We start from the raw sequence: 16,054 nt of genomic DNA, 5'->3' as shown, positions 1-16,054 counted from the left end.
CTGTGTTTTTTTTTATAGTGTTCATGAGCCTACTGTCATTGGCTCTGAGGGACAGTTTGGAAGTGCTTATTGCAGTATGTTGATGTTATCTTGGTTGCGAGTGAGTCCAGAGACGAATGCGTTAAAGCTTCTCTGGACCTGTTGACCCATTTTGGCTGAACAGGGGCATTAAGCCGGCCTGTCCGAACTGCAGTTTGTTGCCACAGGGGTTACGGTTCTGGGTCATGTCATTTCGGGGGAGGGCAAATCCATCTCGCCTGGCAGAATTATGGCCATTCAAAAGGAAAAAAGCCAGAACTGGTCACTAAGAAACAAATGATGTAAATTCTGAGCTCCACCGGCTATTGTCGACAGTGGGTCTCGCATTATGGTATGCGGTATGCAAGGTCTGCAGCTCAAAAATCAGTGACACCACAACCACAACTTCATCCGTCACTACAAAACCCACAATGAAAGGTAAGCTACGTGAATGTGTCTTTTAGCTAACTGTTACGGCTGTTATAAAGCTAACGTTTGATAACACTAACATAGCTTGAACTTAACGTGGCTAGAAAGCTAACCGATGTATGTCTGAGGGGAGTGGTTGTCTAGTGGCTACAGAGGTGGGCTTGGGTCTGGAGGATCCAGTTTTAAGCCCTGGGGTTTGTTCTCTCAGATGTAAGTCGCTTTGGATAAAAGTGCCTGCTAAATGACAGAATCATTATTATTATTCTCTACGGAGCCACTCATGACATTTGAAAAAAAAAAAAATAATGCGTGGCCACAAGATAATATCTTGTGGCCACGCATTATTTTATTTTTTTCAAATGTCACCAAAGGGGCTCCGTACTTCTCAATAAAATACGCTGTAAAAGTGTCTTAAGCCAACTCGTTGGCTGGTCAAATGGGTTAAACATTAACTAGGAAGGTAACTTTGCTAACATGAATGCTAACATGACTTTTTAAGTTAACGTTAAGTTTAAAATGTGTATAAGATTAAGGATCTGGACCCTAGTGGTCTGTAGAAGACCTGCAGGTCTGGATCTGGACCCTAGTGGTCTGTAGAGGACCTGCAGGTCTGGATCTGGACCCTAGTGGTCTGTAGAGGACCTGCAGGTCTGGATCTGGACCCTAGTGGTCTGTAGAGGACCTGCAGGTCTGGATCTGGACCCTAGTGGTCTGTAGAGGACCTGCAGGTCTGGATCTGGACCCTAGTGGTCTGTAGAAGACCTGCAGGTCTGGATCTGGACCCTAGTGGTCTGTAGAGGACCTGCAGGTCTGGATCTGGACCCTAGTGGTCCGTAGAGGACCTGCAGGTCTGAATCTGGACCCTAGTGGTCCGTAGAGGACCTGCAGGTCTGAATCTGGACCCTAGTGGTCTGTAGAGGACCTGCAGGTCTGAATCTGGACCCTAGTGGTCCGTAGAGGACCTGCAGGTCTGAATCTGGACCCTAGTGGTCTGTAGAGGACCTGCAGGTCTGGATCTGGACCCTAGTGGTCTGTAGAGGACCTGCAGGTCTGGATCTGGACCCTAGTGGTCTGTAGAGGACCTGCAGGTCTGAATCTGGACCCTAGTGGTCCGTAGAGGACCTGCAGGTCTGGATCTGGACCCTAGTGGTCCGTAGAGGACCTGCAGGTCTGGATCTGGACCCGGTCCCCCTCCCTCACCATTAGGCCTTTGTTGAAAAAAAAAAAAAATGATTTTCTGATTCTAAATCAATTTTCATATTAATTCCTAAAAATTGATTCTTATGTCAAACGATCGATTTATTTTCATTATTACATTTTCACCCGGTGAACTTTAATCCCAGTAGTCACGTCATTTAATTTACACATGTCCTGTTGAGCTGTTGCAATTTCTTTCTTTTTTGCACTTTAAATGGATATTGAAAGGAATATGTGAGTTCTTTATTTCTTAGTTATCTATTTCATATAGTTAACTTTTGGATTTTTTTTGTTTTTGCCCAAAAAACTATGTTTTGTTGGACACCAGAATTACTGGTGCCATGTTCTTGCCTTTAAATATGTTTAAAAGGGATGAAACATTAAAGTTTTCAGTTATAATTGCATAAATTGTTTATATTTCATTACTTTATATACTGTATTAGGGTAAGATTTGCATAAAATACTAAAAACCAAATTCTCAAAAATTAAAAACCGATAAAACATATAAAATTGAAAAGATAAAAACAGAATTTGTGAAAAACTAAAAGTGATTTCCTCCGTCTCTGTTTCCTCCCTGGATCTGTTTGATAATTCTGCCCCACGATGTTTCTGTTTCAGTTCTATCAGCATTCTGGGAGCTGATTGGTCCTTACAGCATCATTAGCTGCAATACTTGCTGTTGAATCTCAATATAATACTAGTATTAATATGTTGCAGAACTACAGTCATATCATTCATGCAACAGCTGAAAAAACAGTTTTAATAACACTAACCCAAATCAATATACAGTGTATAAAGTTACATCTCAGAGAAAAAATTACTGCTGTACTAGATAATATTGAATATGCTTTAGGTATTTTTTGGATTTATCAAAGGCCTTTGATATGGTGAATCATGAAATTTTGTTATCAAAAATGTCATGTTATGGTCTTCAAAAACAGGTTTTACAATGGGTTTCCAATTACTTAAACAGCAGAGAGTAGTTTGTTGTTTTTAATGGTATAAAATCACAGCGGGCTGTACTAGAATGCAGGGTCCATTCTTGGACCCTTGTTGTTTTTGATATATGTTAATGATCTTGTTAATGCATCAAGTTTATTGTCATCTTTAGTTTTTGCTCATGACACAAATCTCTTTGTCACTGATAAGAATTTTGATTTCCTTATTGCTAAAGCAAATGCTGGACTCATTAATTTTTCCCATTGGTTTAAGTTAAACAATTTATTACTTAATGTCAAGAAATCTAATTTCATTATTTTTAGAAATAAAAACAAGAACTACAATGCAGACAAGGCCAACATGTATATCAATGACAAAGCACTAGCACAAGTTTCATCAGCGAAGTTGTTGGGTGTCTACATTGATGAAAAACTTAGTTTTAAAAATCACTGTGAATTTGTCTGTAAAAAGGTTTCTAAATCTTTGGGCATTATAAAAAGGGTTAAACAACATTTGAAAAAAAAGTACACTTCTAACCTTGTACTATAGTTTAATCTCTCCTCACATCTCTTACTGTAATATCATTTGGGCTAGCACTTACCGCTCTTATTTACAAGCAATCCATAGATTTCAGAAATCCTTCGTTAGAATTGCCACCAGCTCTTCCTATTTATCCCCAACGGAGCCATTATTTAAACAATTGCAACTTCTCACAATTTATGAGGTCAACGAGTATCAAATAGGAGTTCTTATGTATAAAGTAATTCACCTTCCTGCATCTTTACCCATTTTTTTCAGTTACTTTGAGTTTAATTCCCATTACCATGCACATTTTACAAGAGGGAAGAATGACTTGCACATTCCTTTCTGTACGACCTCTGTTGCTAAATTTTCATTTGTCTACCAAGGTGTAGTGCTGTGGAACGATATAAAACATTTAACAGAATCATGTCTCTCTTTAAATACATTTAAGATTTAAAAAATCCTTACAGATGTTCTAATTACTTTTGTATCATTGGGTATTGTATATGTATCTCTAGTTTTTATTATTATTTTATATATATATTTCTCTTTTCTTTCAAAATGTTGTGTAACTATTGTTCTCTGCTGTATAACATACTTCTTTGTATATGATGGAAATATGCACATGTGTGTATGAGGAATTGTGGGTATTGGGTGGGGAGGGGGGGTGTAAAGTGTTAATTATAATTATTGTAGGTTTAAGAGGGGAGGGTCGCTTATAAGCCCGTCGGGCTTCATGATCTTTCTTGCACATTTTAACTTTGTTTTATTACTGATTTTTTTTCTGATGCTTGTATGTTTGTAAGTGCAAACAAATAAAATTAAAAAATAAAAATAAATAAAAAATATCGTATTGAATCGGATCAAATCAAATCTTGATAATTGATTCTGAATCTAAAGAATTGAATGGATTGTTTCCATTTGAATGGATCCCCAGCCCTGCTCACCATGTCCAGCTCCTCCCGCAGGTCGATCTTGGCCGGTTTCCTGCTGCGTTTCCCGGGATTCTTCACCTTCCCCTCCGGCATCTGTATGCAAAATCAAATCATCAATTCAAAAGTTGTGTAAAGTTCACTTTTATTTATAAAAGTATGAACCAAAGTGCCATAACATTTGTTGTGCAAACATCTCAGCAAACATCAGCACTTGTCAGTAACACATATTTAGTGTAAAAATGTCAAATAAAATATAGCTTATTGCCACTGCCAGGGCATTAATGTCATCATGTTTTTTTATGAAAAATAAAAAAAGTCTACCAAAAAAATCCTGATCCACAATCATGACATTAAAACAGGCAATTTCTGAGGAAACAGCAGAAACTTTTAAGTTGCTCCTTTTAAGGAGCAGCTTTACCGTCTATATTCAGCACCAAATGTCCCTGTTAGAAAGTGTGAAGCACAAAATCACTATTGAAATTTCCTTTACAGGGTCGAATCCGCCGTCTGGGAGAACTTTAAAATTAAAATGTCCATGTAACCGTAATTTTACCGCTCTCCACGTCTGTTTCAGCTTTTCCACATGTTTTTCCGCCAACTCTCTTGACTTTTCAAAACAAAAGCATGTGAGCAACATGCGTTAATGCGTGATAAAATAAATGTCGGCATTAATAAATGAATGAGTTAACGCGATAATAACGCGTTGACTTGCCCAGCCCTAATAAATATGCATATAAAAGTTGAATTGGATGGCAGCGATATTGAAAGAGTAAACTAAATCAGATTTCTTGGAGTAATAATGGATGAAATTAGCTGGAAATCTCATATTAAGCGTGTACAAAACAAAGTTTCAAAGAGCATTGCAGTACTTAACAGAGCAAAACAGGTTTTGGATCACAGGGCCGTCCACATTCTTTACTGGTCACTAGTTCTTCCATATTTCACTTACTGTGCAGAAATTTGGGGCAATAACTATAAAACCAGGTTCCACTCATTACTCGTACTTCAAAAGAGAGAAATACGATACATTCATAAGGCTGGATATGGAGATCACACTAACTCACTATTCTTACAGTCTAAAGTACTAAAACTCATGGATCTAGTGGCATTTCAATCTGCACCAGTAATGTTTAAAGCAAAAAATCATTCACTACCGGATAAACATTCAGAAATTATTCATTGGGAGGGAAGGGGGTTATCATTTAAACTTCAAATCTTTATTCATGCGTACAACAAAAATACGTTTTTGTGTATCAGTTTGTGGAATTAAACTGTGGAATGGTTTGAATTTGGAGTTAAAAGAATGTACAAACATAAAACAATTTAAGAAATATAAAGAAATGGTTTATTTGAGGTTTAAAAGTGAAGACTGTGTTTAAAGATCAGCAGCTGTGTGTGTTCTGCTATTCTGTCATGTTGTCTTTGTCTGTTTATATACTTAGATATACGTGTTATATTTATATCATAGTTATATTATATTTATATCAGTTATATTATATTTATATCATAGTTATATTATATTTATATCATAGTTATATTATATTTATATCATAGTTATATTATATTTATATCATAGTTATATTATATTTATGATAGAGCTTATATCTTGTATTAAACATGTTATTTTTGTAAAAATTATATATATTTATACAAATTATTGTATAGTATAAAAAATCAATACAGACATATAATTTATGTTTAGTTGTGGAAAGGGGGTGGGATTAAATAAGTTTATACTTCCTCCCACTCCTTTTCCAACATGTAACTGAAATATGTGTTTTGATGTTGGTTTTTTCTTTATGTGGTGGAATGAACCTGGATTTGTTTTCTTATATTTTTATACATGTTAGAAATAAACAAAAACGAACAAACAAATAGTGCTATAAAAGAGTCTGGATCTCTCTCCATTTTCAAAAAGAGACTAAAACAAATATTGTTATTAAATTATGTCTCTTCTTATTAAATTATGTCTAATTGTCAAATTATGACTAACTCTAAAACTATCTGTGAATGTTTGTGTACCAATACCTGATGTATTATTTTTACAAGAATATCTTTGTATCTAGGAAATCTGAGGATCTCAGGGTTTTATTGTGTGTTTTTAGGTAATAAGGTTATTATATTTATTATATGTATGTGTGTAATTTATAGTAGTTTTGCTGTGTGACTGGGCCCCTAGGAGTTAATCTGTGGAACAGCTTAAATACAGAAATGAAAATGTGGAGCACGTTATTACAATTCAAAAGCTCCTATAAATACTAAATGATTAATAAATATAAAACAAAGGGATAATACACATAGACATGTACATATGTATGTACTATTGTATTATTGCTTCTATAAATACTGTATAGAATGATATTTATTAATCACATTTTTTGTGCATCCTTGGGATCGAGGGGTTCGAACCCGCGACCTTCGGATCATGAGCCCGAAGCCCCAACCACTAGGCCACTCCGCTCCCGAACTCCGTGAATATAGTGGAGAAAAAAGGTGAATTAGCCGTTAGCCGTTAGCTCCCCACCTTGCTGTCGTCCATGCCGCGTCAACGGTCCCGTCAGCCGCGAGAAAACACGTCCTAAACCCACGAACTGCGGGTTTAAACACGTCCTAAACCCACGAACTGCGGGTTTATCTCGGTTTCTTCTTCTTCTTCTTCTTCTTTGGGGTTTAACGGCAGCTTGCATCCAGTTAGTCGCATTGCTGCCATCTTCTGGATCTTTCAGGAACTCATATTCTCCTCATCAGACCAGTATTATGTAAAAATTTAAACAAACTCCGCCTCCCTCTTCCACTTGATCCCCCTTCCAAAATACTTCTAACTGTAACTTCTTTCACACCCATTTCTTGCAGCTCTGCCACTAGCTCAGCTCTTTCCCTGTGGTATCTCCTGCAGCAAATAAGCACATGTTGTACTGTCTCAGGTGCTTGACACTCGGAGCATAGTCCATTTTGATGTTTACCCATGACGTGCAGCGTGCTATTAAGAGCAGTATGCCCAATCCTTAACCTGGAGAAAATGACATCTTCCTTTCTCCTCCCTCTTCCTCCGGTGTTCACTGAATCTGTCACTTTCCCCATTACTGAAAACAAATGCCTTCCTTTATTTCCTTCCTCCCACTCCTTCTGCCACTCCACGATGATTTGTTTCCACACTATGCTCTTCCCTTCACCCTTAGACAGGCTTAAGTTGGCATCCACCCTCTCCTTTTCCACTGCTCTCTTAGCCAACACGTCTGCTTCTTCATTGCCCCGAATGCCTGAGTGTGCTGGAACCCACATCAGCACCACTTCAACACCCCTCCTTCTCACCATCTGGTTTGCTATCAGTATCTCATATACCAGGTCGTTCCGCCCCTTGGACATCCCCATCCCAACACTCTTCACCGCAGACACAGAGTCACAACAAATCAGCACTCCACAGTTCATCAGCTGTTCTGCCCATCTCACTGCCATTAAAATTGCATACAACTCAACAGTATGTACATTCAGAAAATTAGAAGTTCTCACATAAGAGTCAACATTCTGCCTGAGCACGGTAAAGGCTGCACCCGTAGTACCTGTCTCTTGGTCTTTAGACCCATCTGTGAAAACCAATACATGACTATTGTATCTCTCGGCTACATGACAGTGAAACTCACTGACCAATTCTGCTCCCTTATTCTGTTCCCTCATTTCCAGTAATCTCAAGTCAGTCATTGGGACTTGAAGCTCCCATACAGGTACCACAGGCCACAACACCACAGGACAGAACTCTTTATCATAAATTAAAACTTCCCGAGCCACCCTCTCCCCTGTCCATCCAAAACTAGACCCCCCCCTCATTCCTCTCTCCCATGTTGCCTGCATAGCCACTCTGACCGGATGATTTTCCCTTTGACCCATCAGGTTCACCCAGTAATTAGCCTGAAGTGGTTTTCTCCGCAGGTACAAAGGCATTTCCCCCATCTCAACTTGCAAGGAGCACACCGGAGATGATTTTATTGCTCCTATGCATATCCTCAGCGCTTTAGCTTGGATTACATCCAGCCCAGCCAGCACAGACTTGGAGGCAGACCCATACACCAAACTTCCATATTCCATTCTTGATCTTATCAGATATACATAGATCTGTCTTAGTGATGCTTTATCTGCTCCCCACTCTAATCCAGCTAAGCACCTCATCATATTCAGCACTTTTTTGCACTTGTCTATGACTTTCCGTATATGGTCCCTCCATGTGAGCCTCGTGTCAAAAAACACACCCAGAAATTTAAAGCTCTTAACCCTCTCCAGGCTATTACCATACAGCAACAGCTTCACATTCTCATCAATTTTCTTTCTAGTGAAGAACATAGCTTTTGTTTTCTCCACAGAGAATCTGAAGCCCCACTTCCTTCCCCACTCCTCCACTTGTGCCACAGCTTCCTGCATTTTCCTCACTATAAATGTCACATTCTTTCCCCTCTTCCATAAACTCCCATCATCGGCAAATAACGACCTGCCAATCCCCGGCTGGACATTCAGAAAAACGTCATTTATCATTATGTTAAATAGCAGCGGGCTTATCACGCTCCCCTGGGGGGTCCCATTCTCCACCACACATCTTCTAGATATGTCCCGGCCTATTTTAACTTGGATACTTCTATTGTTCAGAAAGTTCATTATCCAGTTAAACATACTTCCTCCCACTCCTAGCATGTGTAGCTTAATTAAGAGACCCTCCACCCATAGCATATCATACGCTTTTTCCACATCCAGAAAAACTGCCACCACCGTTTCCTTTCCCATTTGAGCTTTCCTTATTTCATCCTCTAAGCATATTATTGAGTCCGTCGTACTTCTCCCTTTCCTAAAACCACTCTGACAATTAACCATCAGTCCTCTCTCTTCTATAAAATGCATCAACCTTCCATTAACCAACCTTTCCATTAGTTTTCCCATATGCGATGTTAGAGCTATTGGTCTGTAGTTTCCTGGCTTGCTTGCATCCTTCCCCGGTTTCCTAATGGGAATAATAACTGCCTCCTTCCACCCTAAGGGAATTACTCCTTCTTCCCAGACTTTATTATACAGCCTCAAAAGTTTCTCCAATCCCTCGTCACTTAAGTGTCTCAACATAACATAGCAGACACTGTCTTTCCCTGGGGCTGAATTCCTACAATTAGCCAGTGCACTCTTTAGCTCCCTCATTGTAAATGATACATTATATTTATCATTTATCCTTCCTTTCTTCTGAATTGCTTCTGCATGTGCCCTTTTGGTTTCTTCTCTACTTCTTTTCTCCTCTTCTGATAAATTATCGAAACTGTGTATTCTACTCAGCGTGTTCACCATCATTTCTGCCTTCTCCTCATTTGATATGGCCACCTGTTCCCCATCTGACAGGATTGGGTAACTCCATTCTCTTCTATTTCCTTCCATTTTCCTTATCATTCCCCATACTTCAGTTATAGTGGTTGTATTCCCTATGGAGCTGCAGTAGTCCCTCCAGTATGTTCTTTTTGCTTGCCTTATAGTTCTTCTAGCTACTGCTTGCAGCTTCTTGTACTCAACCAATTGTTGAAAGTTATGGGTCCTCTTTAGTATCCTAAAGGATCTATTTCTGTTTTTGACTGCCTTTTTACATTTGTCATTCCACCATGGAACCGCCTTCCTCTTATTTTTTCCTGAACTTTTAGGTATTGCAACCTCTGCAGCCATGCATATACTCTGTCGTACTTTCACTTCATATTCATCAATATCATTTCCTTCTTGGATTTCCCTGAGATGCTCATCACTCAATCTCCTAAATATTTCCCAATTTGCTTTCTTAAAAATCCATCCTCCACAACCATTCTCCATTTGCAAAACCACCTCAATACCCATTTTACACATAACAGGATAGTGATCACTCCCTATAGTGCCTCTTCCATATACCTCCCATTCACACCTTGGCGCCAATCTACTGGACACCAATGTAAGATCTAACACCGACTCTTTTCCAGTTCTTACATCTATCCTCGTCTTTCTCCCATCATTCACACACACTAAATTCCTATCATTCAGCATCTCTTCCATTACCTGCCCATTATTATCCGTCTTCTCTCCTCCCCATAATGTGCTGTGTGCATTAAAATCCCCGCACCATATAACATTGTCTGCATCTTGGCCTTCTACTTTCTCCAGGTCAACTAATCTCAGCTCTTTACACGGATTATAATAATTTATTACCACCACCTTCTTTCTGTCTGCCCATATTTCCACTACTATATACTCTTGTCCCTCCCCTGTACCCACCACTCTATATGGCACTCCCCTCTTTACAAAAGTAGCACACCCCCCTCCATTCCCCTGATCTCTATCTCGTCTAACACAAATGTAGTTTAACAAAACAAAATCCAAATGAGGTTTTAGCCATGTTTCCTGGATACAAATTACATCAGGTTTCACCCTTCTGCTATCAATAAACTGTTTAAAATCTTGACCATTCACTAACAGGCTTCTTGCATTCCACTGTAGTAACAGCATGATCAGGAGGAACATCCTGCACTACATCCTTCCTGGCTGGGTAGTGCCCCTGCACTTAACCCATCCCGTATCATCTCCCACTTTAATCCCACCATATCTAAGTGCTGGATTGCTGCTTTTGCAATAATTTGGATCCTTTCCGTCTTAGACTTAACCTCTGTTGTAGCATTGATTACCCCTGCAATAAAGATTATGAGATCCCTCTTCTTTCTCCATGCCTTCTCCTCCTTCTCTCTGTATGTTTTTTGTCTCTGATTCCACACATTTCCAGACACTACTTCCCCACGGCTATTTCCTCCTTTATCCATCACTGTTACTTCCATCCTTTTAACTGCTTCTGCATGTGAGACTTTCTCCTTCACTTTAATATTCTGCACCTCAGCCTCCTTCCTCATTACTTCACAGCCCCAATACGCTGCACTATGGGCTCCCCCACAATTACAGCATCTTGGCCTTACTCCCTCTCCACACTCCCCATAATCATGGTTTCCTCCACATTTTGCACACCGTTTGTCCCCTCTACAGAACTTTGCCACATGGCCAAATTTCTGGCATTTGAAACATCTCATAGGTTTTGGCACAAACTCTCTTACCCTATATCTCATGAATCCAAAATACAGCTCACTAGGCGGGTCCTTAACACTAAATTGTACCAAAACAGACTCAGATTCCTTTTTCTCCACTCCCTTAGTCAACCGCTTTGCACTCTGAACTTCATCACACTTCTCCTTTAAGTTTTTCACCAGCTCCTTCATATCAACAGACAAGGGAATCCCATAGATGACTCCCCTACTTCCCTGCTCCCCCACTCTCACCACCTTCGTCACCACCACTTTTCCCATACTTTGCAGCTTTTGAGCCCTTGCAACCTGTTCTTCCGACACACATCCTATTAATAAATTACCATCACTAAAGACTCTAGCAAACTTCACATCCCCTACCTGATTTTTAATAATCTTCGTTAGTTTTATTGGATCTATATTCTTCACCCCCTCCCCATCAAACCTCACCACAACTTTCCATTTTTCCTCCATCGCCTGCTCTGCCTCTACTCCTCTAAGCCTCTTAGTTCCCCTGTTCACTGTCCTTACCTCCCAACTACCACTCCCTTCCTCCTCTTCCTCAAACTCCTCCATACTCCAACTACTTTCCCCCTGAGCCCCCGCCATAGCCAGCAAAGAGAGTATACGAAAGCGAACCGTATACCGGACCTATACAGGCCGTCGGCCGGTCGCTCCCACCTACCCCCTCGGCTAGCCCGCGGTTGCAAAGCTAAATTAAATATCGTGTTCTAATAATTCCGAAAACTCTGGTACTCAAGTGTATCAAGTCCGACCAACGTGTCTGCAACCTAGCAGCCGCCTTAAAGCGCCTTTCTACAAAGAAATGTACGTTTTACGGCTCATTTATTCATTCACACATGCACTTTTGTCCTCTTTTTTCTCTTTATTTCCTCTTTTTTTTCTATTTTTTCCTCCTTTTTTCCCTTTTTTCCGCTTTTTTCACTTTTTTCATCTTTATTTCCTATTTTTTCCGCCTTTTTTATCTCTTTTCCTCTTTGTTCTTCTTTTTTTCATATTTTTTTTCCTTATTTTCATAAAGCGCCATTCTACAAAGAAATTTACGTTTTACGTCTCATTTATTCATTCACACATGCACTTTTTTCCTCTTTTTCCTCCTTTTTTCCCTTTTCTTCTCTTTTTTTCCTCTTTTTTCCACTTTGTTTCCTCTTTGTTTTTTTCATCCTTTTTTCCTATTTCTTCCTTTTTCTCTTCTTTTTTCTCTCTTTTCGTCTTTTTCCTCCCTTTTTCCTCTTTTTTTCTTTTAACCGTTTTTTCTCTTTTTTTCCTATTTTTCCCTCTTTTTCTCTTCTTTTTTTAATTAATTAATTAAATTTTAATTAATGTTATATCAGCTATAGAGAACAAGGTAGGGCCGAAAAACAATATATATCCCCCTCACAAAAATAAAGAGAGACATATTTTCTCATCAACAAAACATATTAAAACATTTTCAAGTAACAAAATAACATATTTGAACCATTTTTCAAACAATAAAATAACATTTTAGTCACACAAACACAGGCATATATGTCTATGCTGCAGCCTCCTGCTGGCGGGGAGCTGGTACTGCAGCCTCCTGCTGGCGGGGAGCTGGTACTGCAGCCTCCCGGTCCAGGGTGGAGTAAAACCTCATAACATTAAAGAAAACTCATGTTTTTACTTTGAAATATTTCAATATTATTATTATTATTATTATTATTATTATTATTATTATTATTATTATTATTATTATTATTATTATTATTATTATTATTATATAGTTATAAATATATATATATATATATATATATATATATATATATATATATATATATATATATATATATATATATATATATACATATATATATATATATATATATATATATATATATATATATATATATATATATATATATACTATATATATATATATATATATATATATATATATATATATATATATATATATATATATATATACATATATATATACATATATATATATATATATGTATATATATATACATATATACATATATACATATACATATATACATATACATATATATATATATATATATATATATATATATATATATATATATATATATATATATATATATATATATATATATATATATATATATATATGAGTTTCAGAAACATGTCACTGAGGTATGCAAGTTTCATGATGAACTTCTTATCATTAAACTTGTGGGCAAGATTGCTACCCTCTTCCTCCAAAAAGATGCAGATCTCCTCTCGCAGTTCAAAGATAAGGATAAGGCTTTCCCAGGTGACGGCCATCGGGCCTCAATGTGAAACTAAACAGCTGTGAGGTCGGAGCCCATTTCCTCGCACAGCGCAGGAAAAAGCCGGGTTCTGAGAGGTCGGGTTTTTATGTTTATGTTTTTTTATTTAAGGCTCTCCTGCCTTCTCATTATGCTGCTCCTCTATGTCCTTTGACATATCATCAATGCGCCTGGCGATGGTATTGTTTGACAGAGGAATGGCCTTTAGTTTGCTAGCTGGTGCTTCAAAAATCATTGTTGAAACTATATCAAGAGCAGCGGGAAGTATTAATTCCTCCGTGATAGTGTGCATCTTTTTACTTTGACCAACTCTGTATGCAACTTTATCTGAAGCGAGTTGAGCATTGGAGGCACGGACTTTTGTGAAGCGACTCTGTTGTTCACGACAATTAATTCACTTTTTTCTGAAATAAATCCACTGGCTTGTCTTTGTGCTCAGGATGTGTCGTCTCCAAGTGACGTTTTAACTTGGTTGGCTTCAAACTGTCACTAGCTAATATTTTAACTGGCTAATATTTTCAAACACACGACACACGGTGGTGTCTCCTCATCACCCGCCGTTGTACCGGTGAAACCAAAGGCAAGATATGCCTCGTCATATTAGCGTTTCTTTCCTTTGGTAGTTGACACATTCTGTGAAGATTCATCCTTTACGTTTACTGGACGTGAGTCCTGTCACAAATGTATCCATTGTTTTGCTAGCGGGGCTGAAGTTAGCCTCATCTACCTTCCAGTAGCGGTGGGTAGTTGTAGCGCCTGAAGCAGCAGGTCCCCGGTTAGATTCCCGCCGGCCAGACCATCTCTTCATGTCATTCCCCTTCTCTCTTCCGCCTATTTCCTGTCTCTCTCTCACTGCACATATGTATTAAAGGCAAAATCTTAAAGAAATAAAAAGTCTTTAAAAAAATGTATCTACCTTCCAACCTCGCCGCCCCCCCCTGCAATAGTGCCGTGGTCCCCCTAGGGGGCGCACCCCCCAGTTTGGGAACCACTGCAGTAACGGATGAGCGGAAGAAAAAGGATGGATAGATGGATATGAAGTCAAATATAAAAACATTTAGAGACAGAGTCAAGAATAAAACAAGAATAATGAGATAAAAATCTAATTTATGATCAAACATCAACAGTCCAGTAAATTATTTAATATTAAATGTGAAAAAGATCAAATAAAAATAGAATAAACCAAAAAAACGAAACAAGAGCCAGACTCTTCCAGCACTACGAGCTGCAGACACAGTCGTCATCGAGCTGGACCAGGAAAAGACCTGGACCAGGAAAAGACCTGGACCAGGACTCAGACCTGGTCCAGGAAAAGACCTGGACCAGGACTCTGACCTGGACCAGGACTCTGACCTGGACCAGGAATCAGACCTGGACCAGGAATCAGACCTGGACCAGGAAAAGACCTGGACCAGGACTCAGATAAATCAATCAAATATTATACAAACTGGAAAAGTTGAATGTAAAATGGAAATGTTTAGATTTGAAGCTCCAACTTTGTTTCAGGGAAGAAACAAGACTTTAAGAATCTAAACGTGAAGTCAAACATGAAAACATTTAGACAGAATTAAGAATAAATAAAAAAAGAATAATGAGATACAGTCCAGTTAATTATTTAATGTTTAAATGTGAAAAAGATCAAATAAAATAACAATAAACCAAAAAACTAAAGATAAATGGTGATTATCTCCTTCTTCATCATCATCATCACTATCACCATCATCATCATCATCATCATCATCATCATCATCATCATCATCATCATCATCATCATCATCATCATCATCATCATCATCATCATCATCTTCATCATCATCATCATCATCATCATCATCATCATCATCATCATCATCCTCATCATCATCATCATCATCATCTTCATCATCATCATCATCATCATCATCATCATCATCATCATCATCATCCTCATCATCATCATCATCATCATCTTCATCATCATCATCATCATCATCATCATCATCATCATCATCATCATCATCATCATCTTCATCATCATCATCATCTTCATCATGGAGACTCTGAGGAACCAGAACCAGAGTCCAAGTCCAGGATTCAACAGAGACAGTTTCTCTGACCGGAGACTCTGGAGACTAAACTGGACACAGAGACACTGAACTAGGCCTGGACCAGAGTCTAAATCCAGCACAGAGAGGTTCAGAGAAGCTGGTGTTGAAAGTGTGGAGGAGGATCAGTCTGTCAGAGACGACTTCATAGAAGGACAGAGTTCCAGCAGGAACGTCCACGTAAACTGCTGCTCTGCCAGAGTCTGGACGTGGAGATGAGGAGGTGATGGATGTGTAGCTGTTATTGTGACAGACACGGTACTGATCACCTGGAGAACAGTCCAGCCTCCAGGAATGATCGTTTCCTCCAAACACACAGACACCAGAGTTTCCTTTCCTGCTGATTCTTCTGTAACTCACTGATACAGAAACATGTTCGCTCCACTGGACCTCCCAGTAACAGCGACCCGTCAGAACTTCTCTACACAGCAGCTGATCCCAGTAATCAAACCTGTCTGGATGATCAGGATATGACTGATCCTCCCTCACACACATCATCTTCCTGTTGTCATCAGACAGTTTGATGTGTTTGTTGACTGTGTTTGTGTCGACGGTGAGTTGACAGGAATCTGATGGAGAGAACA

The 16,054-nt window shown here is 38.7% G+C and overlaps 2 protein-coding genes across 4 annotated transcripts in view; both read right to left on the bottom strand.

Annotated features, from left to right (window-relative positions):
- LOC133424461 (zinc finger protein 239-like) overlaps window positions 1–16,054 on the bottom strand; it is a 278,042-nt gene that overhangs the window by 4,168 nt on the left and 257,820 nt on the right. Inside the window, exons 1-2 of one of the 2 annotated variants that reach the window (XM_061715093.1) lie at window positions 6,565–6,677; window positions 4,053–4,133 (exon numbers count right to left, since the gene is read on the bottom strand). In XM_061715093.1, the coding sequence (XP_061571077.1) occupies window positions 4,053–4,133; window positions 6,565–6,579 (96 nt within the window). In that variant the 5' untranslated portion in view covers window positions 6,580–6,677. Of the gene's footprint in view, window positions 1–4,052; window positions 4,134–6,564; window positions 6,678–16,054 lie in introns of those variants that run through there. The other variant, XM_061715092.1, reaches the window with a different exon arrangement.
- The window catches only part of LOC133424439 (NACHT, LRR and PYD domains-containing protein 12-like), a 32,836-nt gene continuing 31,255 nt past the window's right edge, over window positions 14,474–16,054 (bottom strand). For both annotated transcript variants that reach the window (XM_061715059.1, XM_061715057.1), the window contains exon 10: window positions 14,474–16,039. In XM_061715059.1, the coding sequence (XP_061571043.1) occupies window positions 15,498–16,039 (542 nt within the window). In that variant the 3' untranslated portion in view covers window positions 14,474–15,497. The remainder of the gene's footprint in view (window positions 16,040–16,054) is intronic.

Source organism: Cololabis saira, chromosome 23 (genome assembly GCF_033807715.1).
Source record: "Cololabis saira isolate AMF1-May2022 chromosome 23, fColSai1.1, whole genome shotgun sequence".
In the NCBI taxonomy this organism is placed as follows: Eukaryota; Metazoa; Chordata; class Actinopteri; order Beloniformes; family Belonidae; genus Cololabis; species Cololabis saira.
This window is presented reverse-complemented; position numbering and strand designations above follow the sequence as displayed.